The 21,716-nt window shown below is 38.5% G+C and overlaps 1 protein-coding gene across 3 annotated transcripts in view; it reads right to left on the reverse strand.

The window, feature by feature from the left end:
* LOC125237073 (nephrin) overlaps nucleotides 1-21,716 on the reverse strand; it is a 457,494-nt gene that overhangs the window by 115,785 nt on the left and 319,993 nt on the right. For all 3 annotated transcript variants that reach the window (XM_048144025.1, XM_048144026.1, XM_048144024.1), the window contains exon 7: nucleotides 20,235-20,350. In XM_048144025.1, coding sequence (XP_047999982.1) covers nucleotides 20,235-20,350 — 116 coding nt within the window. The remainder of the gene's footprint in view (nucleotides 1-20,234; nucleotides 20,351-21,716) is intronic.

A 21,716-nucleotide genomic window follows, 5' to 3' on the forward strand; every position in this document is an offset into this window, starting at 1 on the left:
GCAAAATATGACGAAATGAAAACAAGAAAACTTCAATAATTAACGCACAATCAAACCCATAAAAACGAACTTTTTAAAATTAAGATCCTTCAGTTGTGACAACAAGATTCAAATTAGCAACATTTGCAACTAAAATTAAATAAAAAAAAATTGTTATTTTTAATCACTAATTAAAACATTAAAAAATAAAACTTCAGAGTATACTAGATCTGTAACAGACACCCTGTATATCTCAAATTTTACTGCAAATACATGACATGCAGAGCGCAAGCCAAGTACATTCGGTGTGACGCGAATTCGCTCCACGCAACAATGTGCGTTTAATTACTCGACTCTCGGCTAAATTACTTGCCTTGCCGCTACCACGAGTGCTAGGTTTAGAATAATAATAAACGCGAGGGGAAATTTATATAGCAATTGACAAAGCCCCAAACTATGCAAACTAAAGTTTCTGCCGGTGAGTAAGGCTGCCAGAGCTCAACGATGGTACGGTGTGCTGGTGACAGATGGGCCTACGGAACTAAGTTCCGTCTATTGTCCTTTGAGTCGTCGGCAACCCAAACCCTCCTTAGAACTCACACTCCTTGATTTGCAGACGTCTAGGTGACCGTGACCGCTTTCCATCAGGTGGACCGTATGCTTTTTTGCCACCGACGTCGTATTAAAAAAAACTATTATTTTGACCTACGCATTAACTATAGTCTAGAGAAGCTCACAATCACTGGACGCATGGCAAGGAAGCGAAGAAGTGGAAGCATAGGCACACGTTGGGCAGACAGAATAACGTCTGTGACAAAAACCACTTTGCAGGCTAGCATGCACCGGGCCCAGGATCGAGTGGCGTGGAGACAACTGGTGAAGAGTGTCCACATTCGTCACGTCCCTCAGCCATGAGGATACGACAAAGAAGATTACCTGTAACTTTTTGACGTTCTATAACACGTTTCTCATAGTAGAGGGTCTGAATTACTCGCTTCTCAGTGTTTAGTGTGAGTAGAAACCGGTTCGGTAAGCGATTTTGAGAATATCTTTCATGACTGTGAATGTTAATCGTATCGTAAAATGGTGAGCTTAGAGGAGCATTTCTTGTTTTTTGCCATTTTTTTTATTTTGATTTTTGTAGGGAATTTTAGGTCAATTGTACTCAGAATCAAGAGTACTTTCAATCTCACTGGGAGACCAAAAGTGTCCCAGATTTCCATACTTTTTTTGTTACTTTCCTCTTTTGTTACCCCACACAACATGTACAGAAAATGGTAACAAAATAAGAAAAAATCGTATGGGACAATTAACTACTAGGATTGAAAAAGCTAGTGATTATGAATAGAAATAGCATTTTTTTTTTTCAAAATATCACATGTCATAAAAGTGGCGAAAAAAAAGAGTTGCTCATAGATGAATTAAAAGTTAGTGGGACGAACCCACGACCGTTAGCTCAGTGTTCTGTCATCTTCCAAAATATACAGAGTGAAATAAACAAGACCGTTCAAACTTGACCTTAGTGACTTTTAAGGTCATAATGTGTACTTTTATTATGGGACCAATGCTGAAATCGCGAACTATGGAACAGATAATTTTTTTTTTGCGATTTCAAAATAGGCCCCATAGTAAAAGTTGTTCATTAGAGATGCACTGAATATTCGGTTACTATTCGGTATCTGGACTATTCGGCCCTTTTTTAATATTCGGCCGGATAGGTACCTGATAGTGACGTACTATCCGGCCGGATAGCGGATGTGCTATTCTTGATTGAATTAAAATAAAATAAAATAAATTTAAATGATTTTAATTGGGGTAAACAAATTAAATGTAAAAAAAACAGTTACGGTTATAATACTTAATCATAGCCTTTTATTATTAAAAAAATAAACATTTAAAACAAAACCGGACTTCACTACGAGACAAGTCAAAACATGCACGACACGCGCGCTCCCTGCTTAAATTGCAGGTATTGTAGGTAAAATTCTGCTGTCCGAATATTCGGCGGCCGGATACCGAACATTCGGCCGATGGTTGGGCCGGTATTCGGTATTCGGTATCCGGCCAAACAACTATTCGTTGCATTTCTATTGTTCATTATGGCCTCAAAAGTCACTATGCAAAGTTTGAACGGTACTTTTTATTTCAAACTGTATCTGGGCGTTAAAAAGTTGATGTCCAGTCTAGCCTAGCGCGTAGCGACCCTGCCTGCTAAGCCGCGGTCCTAGGTCGAATCTCTATAAGGGAAATTTATTTGTGAGCGTGACCGAAGAGCTGGCGACTTCCTCGCACAACGTATCAGCATTGCGATACAGCGAGGAAATGTCGCCAGTAGCCTTGGTACAATGCCTCGAGGGCCTATTTTAGACATTAGCTAGCTTTTAAGTTTAGTCTTAGTTTTTTATATAATTATGTAAATATGTATAAATAAATAATTTTATTTGTGAGATTATATATATATTAGATATATATTTCTTCTGAGTCATGGACGTTTTCTATGCATATCCGTGTATCGTTGTCTGAGTACCCACAACACAATCCGTGTTATGCTTATCGTAGGACTCGGTCAATTAAAAGAAGCCTTTGAATATAGTAAAAGCAATAAGCAGAGACTGAATTTATAACATGAATCGTTTTTTCATCTCCTATGTTTCAAAAAGGAAATTCAAACATTGGTATATCTAAAAATATTTCCAAGAAACTGCTAAACCTCATAATTGGCTTATCGTACCAAAACTCGTTTTTCAAACAACCTTGAAAAATACATCAAATTCGACTCAATTATTTTTACAAAGTACATTTCATTTTACAAATTTGCAAAAGTCCTTTACATAGTCCATTACACCTCGCGGCCATTTTTCCTACCTTTTATTTTTTTTACGGAGCCCAAACGAAAGCCTTTGTTTTCGTAAGCATGTTAATAAATAAACATTGAAAATGCGAAGGCTCTGCGTGAATTTTCAAAGCCGTGTAGGGAGGGGCGTGAGTCGATGAAACATCAAAGAAAATATCGATCGAATTGTCTCACCATGTTGTTGACAATAAAACTTTGCTGCAGATTGCTTGTCTAAAAAGTAATCACTGATTCTGAGTACTAATCTTGCGTATCGACCCTAGTTTGGTCACAAAAATGACATTTGCTTGGCGTAGTTGAGTAGATCATAATATAACCTAACCACAAAATTAAAATTTTCATGAAACATGGCTAAGAACACTCCCGACTAGCTCAGCTTTCAAACAAAAATCGAAATCTAAATCGGTCCATCCGTTCGGGACCTACTATGCCACAGACAGACACACAGACAGACACACAGACAGACAGACAGACACGTCAAACTTATAAAACCCCGTCGCATTTGCGTCGGGGGTTAAAAATTACGCGATTTATGCATTAACTTCAACGGACCAAATTATTGATAACCTAACCTAGAGGTAGTCATCGAATCAACGATAATGAATTTACGTGGTCTAAATAATGTGTATTTTTTACATGTGCATTGTATTTGTTTAGCAAAAATGTTTAAAAATATATATATTTACAGAAATCCCTCCGAATACAAAACAGTCATCGGAAGAAAACCCTTAAATTATTGCTCATCGCCATGCTTAATTAAATTCTTTTGGTTTAGGTATATAATCAGTACCCTTCTGCTATATTGTTACACAGTGCAAACAATGGGGAATTTCTTTAAAAGACCCTTATCCCAACCCATGTCGACAAGAACATGACATGTTAATTAATCTTAAAACATATCGACATTTTATCGCATCCCTATTCGTAAGCCGAGCATAGGGGCAAAGCAAACAACGTGTACCATGTAATTACGAGCCGATGGGATCCACTTTGCCCGCTCTCCCCTAATATGCTGATGGCGAGATTTGACATGTTCAGTAATTATGCGATATTAGATTAATATTGACATGTCAAAGATGTGAATTTAATATTGGCTTGGATTTACGTTTCATGAAATTTTGATGTGGAATGTTATTGGTTCGTAGAAATTTGATATTAAAATGGGTGTAATTAAAATTGGATTTATTCATTTTACGTAGAAGAAAAAATATTACAAAATTTTGTTACAAGTAATGATAAGAATTATAATAAGTAATCCTCGGAATGTTGTATATCAGCGTCTAACCCTGTTAGTGTTTAAAACACAGGTCTTGATTTTATGTTACTTGATAGCGTAAGAGCGTTTTCACATTATCCGATCCGATATCGGATAAAAAATTCCGATCCGAATAATCCGATCCAATCCGGTAGGGTAGAATGGATATCAAAGGAAAACTGTCATTTAGCCTTTAATATAGTATATCGGTCCTACGTCCGATATCAGATCGGATAATGTGAAAATGAAAACGCACAAGACATCACGGAACATGTATACTATGTAATTTGGTTTTCAGTAACTCAACGTTTAAGTAATTATTGTTATTCTCCATGAATGATATACTATAAAAAAAACGGAAGCCACAAAATTACAGTATTTTAAAAGGCGTTCTAGAAATTCCTGTATTTTTTATGCAAACAAATATTTCAACAAATAACATATCAAGATTAAACCATTAAAATAAACGAACCTAACCTAAAACCTTAAAGCAAGACTTTCAAAAACCTTCGCGAGAATCTAAATAGCAAAATCCAATTCTCATCAAAAGGTTTCATTAAACAGCTTAGAGACGAAGAAAAAGATCAAAATGAAGTAAAATACGAAGAAAAAGATAAAATGAACCGCGTTTGTGACATACATTTATTTTAAATCTCAATTTGAATGTAAAAGGCTTTACTGAGATACAAAAAGCTAAGGAGACAAAATAGCTAAGTACATGAAAAATACGTAAACTTTTGTATTTTAGGTACAGTCACCAGTTAGGCACAAAAAGAAGGCCGCAAAATATTTGATACGATCTTAATTCTAGAGCCATGTGTCATAATTATTATGCGGCGTACTTTTTGTACGATGTTATTGCCGGTGATTGTACTGAATATACAAATATAAAAGTTACAATTTTATAGATTTATATTTTTTATACGTATACATAAGTATTTTCCTGTAATATTTTACATAAAGTGGCTGAAAAACTGTCACTTTATATACATACCGTTGTTTGTTTTCAAATACATTAAAAAAAATCTTCACAAAATACTATTACTTTTTAAGAGGAAACAAATAATCCTAAAAGCAAAATACTACCAACAAAAAGATATTTAAAACAGAATACAATGAAATGTATTCCTATAAAAATGTTTATCATTAATTAAGTAAATAAATCTCAAATCACAATGATTTTCTTGTACATATCATTATAAAAGCTTCCTCTAAATGATTGAATCAAAAAAAAATTATTAAGCCATTACTTCAATGTCATGCTGTTAAAAAAATTAAGAATCATCCTAATAAATCTAACATGTACATACTTACAGTTATTTGCGAAAATAACCTTAAGTATTAAGTAAGTTCAACAAATTTAATGACAAATCAAAATGGTATACGACTTCCCGACAGTCATTTGTTTCGAACGTCGAACTGTGAAAATGGAAACCGTTGGAATTTGAAATTTGTTTATAGAAGAGTCTTTGCGGTGTATTCGAAATGAGGCTCGGGTGATTTTAGTCCGGAGTGGGTGTTTTCACAGCGCTAACCAGTGCACTTGGCGGTTCCTCTGCCGTGCAGAAAAATGTCCCTTTCCTGTAACTCGTATTTATTTTGGAATCTTTAAACTTGTGTTTAAATTTAATGTGAATTTTTACAATTTATCGTAAAGTATTTTTATTATATTGTTAGTATTTTAAATAAACGAATATTTCTTGGTTTCTATGTTATCTGTTCATCGTTTTTTTATTTTTAAGCTTGTAAATAATGTAAATTACGAAACAAAAAGATTTTACTGCTTGTATAATATGTACCTAATACATCATCGTCATCATCATTTCAAATAATCGATGGAATCAGGCGTTACTTTGCGGAAATCCATGTTAATCGTAAACTAGAACTTTCCTTTGCTAATCCGCGAATAGATAACGTGCAAGTCAATCAGTGCTAACCTGTTATAATTACTTGCGTATTTTTTACATGCAATTAATTTTCCCACCCTCCCACCGCAAAAATAAAAATAAATACGCAAATAAATATAACAACCCACCACCAAAAATACAAAACTCGACACGTGTTTCGCCTCTCTACGAGGCATCCTCAGGAGCTGATGTTGACGGTCCGAAGTCCCGCAACTGACTGATTGTCCCCAGAATGGTCGGCCATATTTATACTTTGTCCACCCCCTACCAAGCAAGTTAGATGGAAAAATTCGTAATAACGGCGATGACGCAACATTCAACTGCTCATTAAGGATTAACCCCCTATTGTTGTACCTAATTATCTCCAACTGTTCCAGAACCCCCAAACGCAGCCCTTTCTCACATACATGTAAAACATCAAAAGAATGATTCTCTGATACAGTATGGTCACTCTCTATCAAATGCTTTGCAAAATTGGATCTCTCTGGATGGTTGTGCCTGTATGATGCCATATGCTCCTTATATCTAGTAGTGAAATTGCGGCCCGTTTGGCCCACGTACACTTTGTTACAAACATCACAGCTCAACTTATAAACCCCAGATTTTTTCCCTTTCTCGATCCTATCTTTGCCGTTACAAAGCTTGGAGTGCAAAGTGTTATTTGTCCTAAAGGCCACAGGAATGCCGTTTGACTTCAAAATCTTATAAATGTCCTCTGACACTTTGCCAACATAAGTAATGCTCGCTTGACACCTCTTAACCGGTTCAGAAGGACGTGCCGCATACAACATATTGTTAACCATAACCATTCGCTTCTTTCTGATGATGCCATCAACGATTGATTTATCATAACCGTTCGAAACTGCCAAGTGGTAAATATTGTCCAATTCGGCTCGATAGTGTTCTTCAGAAAGAGGCACAGACAACATCCTATGCACATAACAGTGAAAAGCGGCCAACCTATGCTGCCAAGGGTGTGTAGAAGAAGCTGGTATAACTGTATCAGTATGTGTAGGCTTGCGGTAAATTTGAAATTGATGGCTATTATTAACTCTAGTAATGGTCAAATCTAGAAAATTCAATGACTTGTCTTGCTCTAGTTCCTTCTTAAACTTGATCTTTGGATGTTTACTATTAAGCCCAGTAACAAATTCATCCAGCAGGTCCATACTCCCCGTCCAACAAATAATCAAATCATCTACGTATCTGAAGTAATACAATATATTATCATTCCCTGCAATATGCTGGTTCTCAAAGTGGTCCATAAAGATATCCGCCATTAAAGGACTCAGTGGAGAACCCATGGCTAAACCATCACTTTGCAAATAATACTGTCCCCCGAATCTAAAATAATTATGTTTCATACATATAGCAGTTAGATCTATCAACTCATCTACCTCCCCTGGATGTAAACGTTGCTTTTCAAAAAGGTCCCTTAGAATATCCAAAGTCTCCCCATACATCATACAGCACACAGGCATGGCATCATACAGGCACAACCATCCAGAGAGATCCAATTTTGCAAAGCATTTGATAGAGAGTGACCATACTGTATCAGAGAATCATTCTTTTGATGTTTTACATGTATGTGAGAAAGGGCTGCGTTTGGGGGTTCTGGAACAGTTGGAGATAATTAGGTACAACAATAGGGGGTTAATCCTTAATGAGCAGTTGAATGTTGCGTCATCGCCGTTATTACGAATTTTTCCATCTAACTTGCTTGGTAGGGGGGGTGGACAAAGTATAAATATGGCCGACCATTCTGGGGACAATCAGTCAGTTGCGGGACTTCGGACCGTCAACATCAGCTCCTGAGGATGCCTCGTAGAGAGGCGAAACACGTGTCGAGTTTTGTATTTTTGGTGGTGGGTTGTTATATTTATTTGCGTATTTATTTTTATTTTTGCGGTGGGAGGGTGGGAAAATTAATTGCATGTAAAAAATACGCAAGTAATTATAACAGGTTAGCACTGATTGACTTGCACGTTATCTATTCGCGGATTAGCAAAGGAAAGTTCTAGTTTACGATTAACATGGATTTCCGCAAAGTAACGCCTGATTCCATCGATTATTTGAAAACGGCTAGCGTGGCCGAACAGGCACGACTTTATGTCAAACTAACCAAACAACATCGTGCAGCTGTCCAGAATGTGTGGTTTAATCAACAGTGCAAGCGTTTGAACGTTGTACCTAATTACATCCAGTTGCGTTGTAGTAGCAATTCGAGGGCTGCTAAGTTGGCTGTTAGTAGGGCTCAGAGAATTTGGTTGAACGAAGAATCTCGCCATTGGTTTTCGGTTAGAGATAATTTGAAACTGCATCTTAAAGTGTTGTATTCTGAACTCTCATTTAAGTTGCATAATCTCGAGTTTGATATCCTAGACCAAAAGGCGAGATACTTTGCTTCTGAACTTGCACATGAGATGTATACTACTCAGCTAAACAAATTGCGTAGGTTAACGGAGTCAAGTTCGAGTTCGTTTTTGAGGGGAGGGAAACGGAACCAACACCTCACCATGACTTCCATCCTCGTGTGAAAAATTTAACTGATGTGGAGTTTTCGGAGATTGAAGTAGAGCTTTTAGGAAAAGGGTTGAAATATAATTTCCAGCCAAAAATAACTCAGGGGACGTTAGAGAATTTGGCTGTGGATTCAGAGGTAGCGATAGTGCGGGGCCGTGGTGATTTAGATACCAAGACCATGGTGGCCAATGTTATTAAGAGTACTGTTCCGGCACAGGGTGGTGGATTTAGTTCTGATGGTTTGGCACTGAGAACTATTCAGCAGAAAGTGCGAGAAAATGATTTGGTAGTTTCGAAAGCAGACAAAGGAAATTGCATTGTTATTATGGAGAAAGGAAGTTATAATCAGAAAGTTCTTGATCTGATTCAAGGTGATGGCTTTTCGAGTTTGCAGAGAGACCCAACTCCAGGATTCCAGAAAGATCTGAGACAGGCAATTAAGAACTCTATGTTTGTTTTTGAAACTGAACATCAGAAGAGCATGGTTGTGCCAATCAATCCACGAGCTCCTATTCTTTATGGGCTACCTAAGATTCATAAGGAGAACATTCCAGTTCGTCCAGTGGTCTCATATTTGGGTGCACCAACTTATAATCTAGCTAAGAGGTTGAATCACATTATTAGAGAAAAGTCTCAGTTCCGGCCGAAGTTTTGTTTGAGGAATAGTTTGCAGTTAATAGAAAAGATCAAAGATATTATTATTCCAGATAATGCTGTCTTGCTTTCGTTGGATGTAGATAGTTTGTTTACGAATGTGCCGTATGGGGAGACTTTGGATATTCTAAGGGACCTTTTTGAAAAGCAACGTTTACATCCAGGGGAGGTAGATGAGTTGATAGATCTAACTGCTATATGTATGAAACATAATTATTTTAGATTCGGGGGACAGTATTATTTGCAAAGTGATGGTTTAGCCATGGGTTCTCCACTGAGTCCTTTAATGGCGGATATCTTTATGGACCACTTTGAGAACCAGCATATTGCAGGGAATGATAATATATTGTATTACTTCAGATACGTAGATGATTTGATTATTTGTTGGACGGGGAGTATGGACCTGCTGGATGAATTTGTTACTGGGCTTAATAGTAAACATCCAAAGATCAAGTTTAAGAAGGAACTAGAGCAAGACAAGTCATTGAATTTTCTAGATTTGACCATTACTAGAGTTAATAATAGCCATCAATTTCAAATTTACCGCAAGCCTACACATACTGATACAGTTATACCAGCTTCTTCTACACACCCTTGGCAGCATAGGTTGGCCGCTTTTCACTGTTATGTGCATAGGATGTTGTCTGTGCCTCTTTCTGAAGAACACTATCGAGCCGAATTGGACAATATTTACCACTTGGCAGTTTCGAACGGTTATGATAAATCAATCGTTGATGGCATCATCAGAAAGAAGCGAATGGTTATGGTTAACAATATGTTGTATGCGGCACGTCCTTCTGAACCGGTTAAGAGGTGTCAAGCGAGCATTACTTATGTTGGCAAAGTGTCAGAGGACATTTATAAGATTTTGAAGTCAAACGGCATTCCTGTGGCCTTTAGGACAAATAACACTTTGCACTCCAAGCTTTGTAACGGCAAAGATAGGATCGAGAAAGGGAAAAAATCTGGGGTTTATAAGTTGAGCTGTGATGTTTGTAACAAAGTGTACGTGGGCCAAACGGGCCGCAATTTCACTACTAGATATAAGGAGCATATGGCATCATACAGGCACAACCATCCAGAGAGATCCAATTTTGCAAAGCATTTGATAGAGAGTGACCATACTGTATCAGAGAATCATTCTTTTGATGTTTTACATGTATGTGAGAAAGGGCTGCGTTTGGGGGTTCTGGAACAGTTGGAGATAATTAGGTACAACAATAGGGGGTTAATCCTTAATGAGCAGTTGAATGTTGCGTCATCGCCGTTATTACGAATTTTTCCATCTAACTTGCTTGGTAGGGGGGGTGGACAAAGTATAAATATGGCCGACCATTCTGGGGACAATCAGTCAGTTGCGGGACTTCGGACCGTCAACATCAGCTCCTGAGGATGCCTCGTAGAGAGGCGAAACACGTGTCGAGTTTTGTATTTTTGGTGGTGGGTTGTTATATTTATTTGCGTATTTATTTTTATTTTTGCGGTGGGAGGGTGGGAAAATTAATTGCATGTAAAAAATACGCAAGTAATTATAACAGGTTAGCACTGATTGACTTGCACGTTATCTATTCGCGGATTAGCAAAGGAAAGTTCTAGTTTACGATTAACATGGATTTCCGCAAAGTAACGCCTGATTCCATCGATTATTTGAAAACGGCTAGCGTGGCCGAACAGGCACGACTTTATGTCAAACTAACCAAACAACATCGTGCAGCTGTCCAGAATGTGTGGTTTAATCAACAGTGCAAGCGTTTGAACGTTGTACCTAATTACATCCAGTTGCGTTGTAGTAGCAATTCGAGGGCTGCTAAGTTGGCTGTTAGTAGGGCTCAGAGAATTTGGTTGAACGAAGAATCTCGCCATTGGTTTTCGGTTAGAGATAATTTGAAACTGCATCTTAAAGTGTTGTATTCTGAACTCTCATTTAAGTTGCATAATCTCGAGTTTGATATCCTAGACCAAAAGGCGAGATACTTTGCTTCTGAACTTGCACATGAGATGTATACTACTCAGCTAAACAAATTGCGTAGGTTAACGGAGTCAAGTTCGAGTTCGTTTTTGAGGGGAGGGAAACGGAACCAACACCTCACCATGACTTCCATCCTCGTGTGAAAAATTTAACTGATGTGGAGTTTTCGGAGATTGAAGTAGAGCTTTTAGGAAAAGGGTTGAAATATAATTTCCAGCCAAAAATAACTCAGGGGACGTTAGAGAATTTGGCTGTGGATTCAGAGGTAGCGATAGTGCGGGGCCGTGGTGATTTAGATACCAAGACCATGGTGGCCAATGTTATTAAGAGTACTGTTCCGGCACAGGGTGGTGGATTTAGTTCTGATGGTTTGGCACTGAGAACTATTCAACAGAAAGTGCGAGAAAATGATTTGGTAGTTTCGAAAGCAGACAAAGGAAATTGCATTGTTATTATGGAGAAAGGAAGTTATAATCAGAAAGTTCTTGATCTGATTCAAGGTGATGGCTTTTCGAGTTTGCAGAGAGACCCAACTCCAGGATTCCAGAAAGATCTGAGACAGGCAATTAAGAACTCTATGTTTGTTTTTGAAACTGAACATCAGAAGAGCATGGTTGTGCCAATGAATCCACGAGCTCCTATTCTTTATGGGCTACCTAAGATTCATAAGGATAACATTCCAGTTCGTCCAGTGGTCTCATATTTGGGTGCACCAACTTATAATCTAGCTAAGAGGTTGAATCACATTATTAGAGAAAAGTCTCAGTTCCGGCCGAAGTTTTGTTTGAGGAATAGTTTGCAGTTAATAGAAAAGATCAAAGATATTATTATTCCAGATAATGCTGTCTTGCTTTCGTTGGATGTAGATAGTTTGTTTACGAATGTGCCGTATGGGGAGACTTTGGATATTCTAAGGGACCTTTTTGAAAAGCAACGTTTACATCCAGGGGAGGTAGATGAGTTGATAGATCTAACTGCTATATGTATGAAACATAATTATTTTAGATTCGGGGGACAGTATTATTTGCAAAGTGATGGTTTAGCCATGGGTTCTCCACTGAGTCCTTTAATGGCGGATATCTTTATGGACCACTTTGAGAACCAGCATATTGCAGGGAATGATAATATATTGTATTACTTCAGATACGTAGATGATTTGATTATTTGTTGGACGGGGAGTATGGACCTGCTGGATGAATTTGTTACTGGGCTTAATAGTAAACATCCAAAGATCAAGTTTAAGAAGGAACTAGAGCAAGACAAGTCATTGAATTTTCTAGATTTGACCATTACTAGAGTTAATAATAGCCATCAATTTCAAATTTACCGCAAGCCTACACATACTGATACAGTTATACCAGCTTCTTCTACACACCCTTGGCAGCATAGGTTGGCCGCTTTTCACTGTTATGTGCATAGGATGTTGTCTGTGCCTCTTTCTGAAGAACACTATCGAGCCGAATTGGACAATATTTACCACTTGGCAGTTTCGAACGGTTATGATAAATCAATCGTTGATGGCATCATCAGAAAGAAGCGAATGGTTATGGTTAACAATATGTTGTATGCGGCACGTCCTTCTGAACCGGTTAAGAGGTGTCAAGCGAGCATTACTTATGTTGGCAAAGTGTCAGAGGACATTTATAAGATTTTGAAGTCAAACGGCATTCCTGTGGCCTTTAGGACAAATAACACTTTGCACTCCAAGCTTTGTAACGGCAAAGATAGGATCGAGAAAGGGAAAAAATCTGGGGTTTATAAGTTGAGCTGTGATGTTTGTAACAAAGTGTACGTGGGCCAAACGGGCCGCAATTTCACTACTAGATATAAGGAGCATATGGCATCATACAGGCACAACCATCCAGAGAGATCCAATTTTGCAAAGCATTTGATAGAGAGTGACCATACTGTATCAGAGAATCATTCTTTTGATGTTTTACATGTATGTGAGAAAGGGCTGCGTTTGGGGGTTCTGGAACAGTTGGAGATAATTAGGTACAACAATAGGGGGTTAATCCTTAATGAGCAGTTGAATGTTGCGTCATCGCCGTTATTACGAATTTTTCCATCTAACTTGCTTGGTAGGGGGGGTGGACAAAGTATAAATATGGCCGACCATTCTGGGGACAATCAGTCAGTTGCGGGACTTCGGACCGTCAACATCAGCTCCTGAGGATGCCTCGTAGAGAGGCGAAACACGTGTCGAGTTTTGTATTTTTGGTGGTGGGTTGTTATATTTATTTGCGTATTTATTTTTATTTTTGCGGTGGGAGGGTGGGAAAATTAATTGCATGTAAAAAATACGCAAGTAATTATAACAGGTTAGCACTGATTGACTTGCACGTTATCTATTCGCGGATTAGCAAAGGAAAGTTCTAGTTTACGATCATCATTTCAGTCATTAATCGACCATTGCTGAGCATAGGCCTCCCTTCGTGTACGCCACTTATTCCGGTCCTGGGCTAATCTCATCGAGAAGTGCCCCGCAGTTTTTCGAATGTCGACCATCAAATACATAATTATCTATAACAATTTCACATAATTTCGTTAACATTCCATTGAATTGTTAATTGTTAATATTAAATAAAAACTTTTTATAAATCAGTTTCAAATAATAAATAATTAATAAATATTGGGGCACCTTACACAAATCAACTTAGCCCCAAACTAAGCAAAGCTTGTACTATGGGTGCTAAGCGACGATATACATATTTAAATAGATAAATACATACTTATATACACACATCCATGACTCAGGAACAAATATCTGTGCTCATCACACAAATAAATGCCCTTACCAGGATTCGAACCCAGGACCGCGGCTCAGCAGGCAGGGTCACTACCGACTGAGCTAGACCGGTCGTCAACTACTTGTCTTCAACTACTGTTTTTTTTTAGTTCTTTATGTTAAGTAATGATTGAACTAGAATAATATACAAAATTATTTTCAAAATCGAATGGGAATGCAAAATTAATAAAAGGTCATTGCCATCAAAGGTAAAAAGCCAAAAATCCCTAATGAAGTCACCGAATCTCAGGGAAATCAACTATTTATGTATTTATTCTAGCTCGCGGGACAGACAGAATACGTTATTGCTTACTCAGATCACCCACCATAGATGCCGTATGTATGTTTACTCAGAGGGCATATAACGCACTGAGAGTGCAGTATAACAATATTCTGAGGATGCTCTTGCGGCTGCCGAAGCATTGTAGTGCGTCCGGCATGTTTGCCGAAGTGCGAACTGACGACTTTTTCGCAATCAGACGCAAGCGTGTTGGATCGTTGCTCAGGCGAGTGCCTCCTCAGAGTACTGTCTGGGAACTATGACTGCCCCATAATTAATCTTGATATGATGGAAATAATGGTGATTTTTATGCGACTTTCGAAATTAGACGACTTTCGGAATTACCCTAATGCACCTTAATGACTACTTCTCACGAAACTAGTACGACATAAATTCATATTCAGTCTTGATATTTCTGAGTACTACTTATAAAAGTAAGTTTTTACAGTTCTATTTCATGACATCATAATTCGATTGAAGTATTTCCGTTTCATGTAATACTTAAAATGAAGACAATTTTCATGGTTCCGAATCTAAAATGGCAGATAATGGCACGCTCATAGTTTCGCCACGTCTGTTCGTAGATTTCAAAGATTTCAGAGATTTTTATTGAACATAAAAAGCATACATACAAACAAATCAACAACATCGCAAACAGCTGCATTAGTGTAAAACTGTGTCGCAGCTCTTACGCCCAACTCGGGACAAGAGGGTTATGTTCTGTATTGTAAGACAGCTCCTTTACTCAAAAACCGTAATGTAAGATTTATCTTTCACAGAAACCGCCTCGCCCCGCGTCGTGGAGGACTCAACGATTGCGTCGCAAAGTCTTTTATAGTCTTTTTGACGACCGGTCTGGCGCATTCGGTAGTGACCCTGCCTGCTGCGGTCCCGGGTTCGAATCCCTTAGGCATTTATTTATGTGATGAGCACAGATATATGTTCCTGAGTCATGGATGTTTTCTATGTATATAAGTATTTATATATTAAAATATATATCGTTGTCTGGGTACCCACAACACAAGGCTTCTTGAGCTTACCGTGGGCCTCAGTCAATCTGTGTAAGAATGTCCTATGATATTTATTTATTTATTTATAGGCGAGGCGATGGCGCATCGGAGAGCTGCCTCGTCGGGTCGTCTGGCGTCGCCCCGTCAACACTCCGTCCCCTCCCAATGTGAGTCATGCTTAACACTAAAATGGTCTATCTAGAGTGTGGGGTCAGCCAAGGGTCCGATGAATTATTAATATCCCATTTAAACCGACTGTTGACTCTATCGGGACTCTAATTGCGTGTGCAGTTGAATTGATGTGTTTTGCAATTCGGATTGCGGACCCGTGTTGAAAGAGGGTTATTACACCCGTCTGTTAGAAAAGGATACACTTTCCTTCCAAAAAGGTTTTTTTTCTGTACACATGGCGCTATTTTCTCGCACTAGTGTCAGAAGTGGTTCATTATGTGCCATTTATGTACTGAAAAACGTCGTGCGATACACGTGCGAAGAGGAGATTCGTAACTCGTGTGGATTTAAAAAGATCCCTTCGGTTTTGTTTTAATTTATCACCTCGTTCCGAGCTTCCTCATTTCCGCACTTGTATCGTAATGTACTATTATTTAATTAATCTTGCGCCCATCCGAACAAAAACGTGCGCAAGTCATTAATAGACTGACACACTTTCTGTAATATACATTTATTAGATACACATTTCCTTTCCATTCTATTTTCATTTATTTTATTATCATTGTCAGTAATTATCCTTATTACACTGTCGTAGTGGACACACTGGACAGTATAATAAAGAGAACTGTCGTACAGTATGGCCACTCCCGCTCCCCGCTGAAATTTGCCTATCTCCCCCTCTCGGTTAGCTCACAGTTACCGCCTGTCAAAAACGGGAACAGTCTCACTCATACAAGCATGGTACGCGTTCACCTACATGAGCTTAGACTGTGTACTAGGAACGCGCCTCTTTCAGGGACCGTCCCCACTCAAGAGACGCATGTCCTGAGGCGCGGAACAGACGTGAATGTAATTTAAAAAACGTCTCCTCAGTACATTTTGTATAGGAAGGACGCGCAAGAGACGTCTCTTGGCGCGCTCCAGGCGTCGCGGCGCGCTCCAAGCGTCTTACGTTTTTCCTATACAAAATGTACTGAGGAGACGTTTTTTAAATTACATTCAGGCGGCGTGGCGCGGACGTTCCTCCTCAGGACATGCGTCTCTTGTGTGGGGATGATCCCTCATATGTTTGATCGCCAGTGTCCGAGGTGTGACACTACACTACCATTCTAAAAACCTAATTGAGTACTACACATAAGGCGCACACCTACATTGTACTACACTAGTTCGATAAACTTTATCGCAACGGTGCGTCCCTATATCGTTTATCACGCGAACATTCTTGCCTGCCTGGTGCCGTACCCGAATGGCGTTTCTGCGACGCGAAACGAAAACGCCGCGAAAGGTAGTCTGGCTCTGTTGGGCCAATACGCACGAGCGATGGAGATAGATATCTACGAGCGTGTTTCGTGAGCGTTTGTGCCATTCGGTACGTACTGGTCCGACCCAAAGCGAGTAAGCGGTGAAGTAAATAAAAGAGACGCGACGATAGTGACAACATTATGAAGTGGTAATGGATGACACACACGTGTTCAGTAATTTTTTTTTAATAATTCGATAACCGTAAGAGTTAAGAGGCTAGTTTCTTAGAGAAATAGATTTTATTTCAAATAAAGAATCTTCCTTTAAAGTTAACGGAATTCAATAAAAAAACAGGGTCTATATCCCAATCCCTTTTACCCATCGCTTGCAGTGCGCAAAACCTACTCTTAATCCACTATAATAAGTGTCATCAATACTAGCTTTTGCCCGAGGCTTCGCTCGCGTTAGAAAGAGACAAAAGTAGCCTATGTCACTTTCCATTCAACTATATCCACGTAAAAAATCACGTCAATTCGTCGCTCCGTTTTGCCATGAAAGACGGACAAAGATACAGACACACACTTTCCCATTTATAATATTATTATGGATTTCCAGTATTACCACCCAAGTAGTAACATTTATAAGTTTACAGTCCAAGTGGTCCCAATTTGATGTTATAACCGAACTAGCGACGCGGGAGATATTACTGCCAATTATGGATGGCCGTTATGGGTTTGGTAGATAATTTGATGACTTGGTGTGTTTATTTGACGAAATGGTCGTATAAGTGACGGGGATCCAATTGAAATGGGGATGACCTAATTTGTATTGTACTCCGATCAGTAGATATGTAAGAACGAAAATATTAATAAGTAACAAAGTTATTGTATGTGTAAATAATTAATTACGAAATCATCGGTAGTTGATAACTAATTATTATCAAAACTGGGTTTACGAAAAACAAAGTCGCATCATAAGGGTTCATTTTGTAACTTTTTAGTACGGAACACAAAATGGGACTTATCACTTTCGCTACCAAGAACCCGACTGTCGGGTACACCGCTCGTAGAAGCGTAGCCGATTACATGGGTTTCCCCGTATGTAGCGAAAATGTCGTAGCGCCGCGTAGAGCCCGGTTTCGAAAGTGTTAAGAGACAAGAAATAATTTTTCCGAGTTTTTAATAATCCGCGGTTAATTTCAAGAGACTCAGATATACAGATAGATAGATAGAATACTCTTTATTGGCACACCTCAGCAAAAATACAGTGGAGACAAAACAAACGATTATTAATAGAGACAGACAACAGGCGGTTTTATCGCTAAAAAGCGATCTCTACCAGACAACCTTTGGGTTGCGGAATTGAAAAAACATAATCAAAAAGACTCAGTTGGTAGGTAACCCGTGGTAATATCGAGAGCTTGACAACAAGCAAGAAAGTAATCACGGTCTAAATACCGTTCACTATGTCTACTAAAGGGGTAGGCAGAGCATAAGGAACTGCTCAAGTTTCAGTCCCACACAGCAAACATATTCATGTCGTATCTTTAACTAATACTAGACATCTATTAATCTTCGACTCGGTCTATATTACTGACACAGTGGCACTAACAGCCCCCCCTAAGGGACTACAGACTGGCCTGAGTAAATAGTCCCTTACCCGTTATCACGTAGTAATATTATTAGTTTAATATCGTTACTAAAGTACTGCAGTTTAGTTTAGATTAGTTTACTGATCCCCTACCAAGGATTATTTATACAGAGTGGGGCCTGTAACAAAGGCGAAGAATTGAACTGTAGGCTATTCTCCTTATACTGATCAACATTTGTTCAGTGACTTTTAAAAATTATGAAGTCTTTAAATTTTTAATTTTTCATACAAAATACATTATTGTTGTCATTGACGTTGTCTGTCACACTTTAGACTTAACAGAATTCGCAATACATTACCTCTTAGAAAAAACTTTCAAGGGTGATAAAAATCAAAATACAAGTTATTTTTAAAAGTCGCCGAACAAATGTTGATCAGTATAAGGAGAATAGCCTAGAGTTCAATTCTTCGCCTTTGTTACAGGCCCCACTCTGTATAGGATTTACAATCTTACTAAGAACTAAGAATCATACCTCCATTTTTTGCACCATCTATAAAATACTGTCATAACTACACTAATGATAGTGATGATGCCTACATTTTTTTTTTCAAAATGTGTATTGACGTGATATCATGATATAATAACCTAATCGCAAAATTAAAATTTTGAAAAAACCCCCGACCGCGACATAGTAGACCGACTTTCATGAAACATGGCTAAGAACACTCCCGATTTACTCAGCTTTCAGACAAAAGAAAAACTAATTCCATATCGGTTCATCCGTTCGGGAGCTACGATGCCACAGACAGACACACACTCAGACAGACAAACAGATAGACAGACAGACACACACACAGACACCCCGTGGTTTTTGCGTCGGGGGTTAAAAATAAAGAAGCTTGTCGTTTGTTCTTATAATTTTGTGGTTAGGCTATATTCATATTCATATTCATATTCATTTAATCCATTGTTATCATGTTATTGTTATATCATTGTTATTTACACGGCAGCGTCTGTCTTTTGTTCGGTAGCTCATCCCACTCGTTTTTAGTGAGACCAGTCCCTAAGGCCGTTTTCATATTATCCTATCCGATATCGGATGAAAGGATTTCATTGAAAAAATCCAAGATGGCGCAAATGTGTGGGATATCGGTCCGACATTCGATATCGGATCGGATAATGTGAAAACGCACCAAGGGTTGGAATAAAGTAACCTTTTAGGCTCCTTGATAGGTCAATACTAGAGACACTTGAGCCCGATTTCTTTCAGCCTCTTTATCCGAGATTGCTTATTTGAGTAGGGAGTTAAGAGGTTCGTGTTGTTAACAAGTAGGTTAAAGTAGCGGGAGGTAAAGTTAATAATGGGGTCTTATATGAAAAAATTGGCCAAGAGCGTGTCGGGCCACGCTCAGTGTAGGGTTCCGTAGTTTTCCGAATTTTTCTCAAAAACTACTGAACCTATCAAGTTCAAAACAATTTTCCTAGAAAGTTTTTATAAAGATCTACTATTGTAATTTTTTCATATTTTTTAAACATGGGGTTCAAAAGTTAGAGGGGGGGGGGACGCACTTTTTTTCCTTTAGAAGCGATTATTTCCGAAAATATTAATATTATCAAAAAACGATCGTAGTAAACCCTTCTTCATTTTTAAATACCTATCCAACAATATATCACACGTTGGGGTTGGAATGAAAAAAAAATCCGCCCCCACTTTACATGTAGGGGGGGTACCCTAATAAAACATTTTTTTCCATTTTTTATTTTTGCACTTTGATTTTTGTAATGTTCCTTTGGAGAGTGTGCTGGTTAGAGCGCATGATATGCCCGAAGAACTTGAGTATTCTCTCCTGACAAAGAGTTGAGTTGACTACTACAACCATGTCAAAATGACAAGCAGTAAGAGATTTCTGACAACCTGATTTATAACGTCACTGTGACATAGTTCTACAGTGGTCTTGGAACCTTATAAACATTGACTGACTATACATTCGTAATCTAAGTGAGTACTTACATAGCACACTTAGTTGAACAGTGCTCCGTAAAGGTGAATCTCGTTGCAACGCCTCATGTCGAGCTTCGCATGTGAAATCAGCGTAGTCATCGTCTGCTGATGCTTTGAAATGGACCCTGTGAACAAAATAAAGATTTTTTTTAACAAATTGATATAAATACCATACACGAAAGAAAAAACGACAAAGCCCACCCATATTGAAAGTCGCACGAGGAGAAAATATTAATATATAATAAAACTATTTAACAGAGAAATAAAAAATCGGGATTCAATCTTGGAAAATCCTGCATCCTAGCTATCGGCAATGATACCTATATTTTTGTTAGCTGCGGTATGGACATATGTACCTCCGTATAGACGGATAGTCTAAGAAAAAATATACCTCAAAGCCATGAGAAAAAGGTACGGTGGCCTAGATGGCGTTACACCTTTGGGGCGCTAACAATATAGGCCAAATCGTCAAAACTGAGGTTCAAAAGTTTTAAGCTTGTGTCAAGAGATGCCAGTCTTTGCACTGTGATTACACGTTTTACTTTGACAGTAACTCTCTATAATACTCGATCCTCTTTGGCTGCGGTTAGGTACGGTGCGGTATCAATGCCTCTTTGAATGATTTTATTAACCTTTTATATGCTTTTACTGTTCTTTTTTCCTGAAAAACACAAATAGGTGTCATATAATTTTGTAACAACTCATCATCATCATCCTCCTTGCGTTATCCCGGCATCTGCCACGGCTCATGGGAGCCTGGGGTCTGCATTAACAACTAATCCCCAGATTTGGTGTAGGCACTAGTTTTTACGAAAGCGACTGCCATCTGACCTTCCAACCCGAAGGGTAACTAGGCCTTATTGGAATTAGTCCGGTTTCCTCACGATGTTTTCCTTCACCGAAAAGCGACTGGCAAATATCAAATGACATTTCGCACATAAATTAAGCCGGGGTTCGAACCCGCGGCCTCCGGAACGAAAGGATTTGAAAATAAAGTAATGGTTGGTAATGGTTAGTAATGGTTTAATAATAATTAAATTTTAAAATTACCAAGTTGTTACAAAATTTCGTAATTTTAAATAGCCGCCTAAAAAGGAATGTATGTATTTCATTATGAACATACATACATAGGCAGTAGGTATTTCACCCTGTATGATTTAACACAACATTTTAGACACCTAGGCATTCCTCAAGACCGTCACTCAATCCAATTTAATTAACATCCCAACAAAAAACTCGCCAACTTGTAAAAATGCAGACTCAACCAGCTAGGGTGACAAGGCGTTAATTGTGCCAATTTAGGACAGTCCCCGTCTGGCAGTTTTCAAATTAGTTTAATATTACAAAGTGACTGTAAAATGGTGTCCACGCTTCGGGGAATAGCTAATGCAATGGGCGGGAATTCCATTTTCTGTTCGGGGAAATTCTCGAGGTATTTAGACTGATAGACGGATGCTGGATGTTGGATGTAGTTTATGAGAGTATTGGATG

This window comes from Leguminivora glycinivorella, chromosome 20 (genome assembly GCF_023078275.1).
Source record: "Leguminivora glycinivorella isolate SPB_JAAS2020 chromosome 20, LegGlyc_1.1, whole genome shotgun sequence".
Taxonomy (NCBI): Eukaryota; Metazoa; Arthropoda; class Insecta; order Lepidoptera; family Tortricidae; genus Leguminivora; species Leguminivora glycinivorella.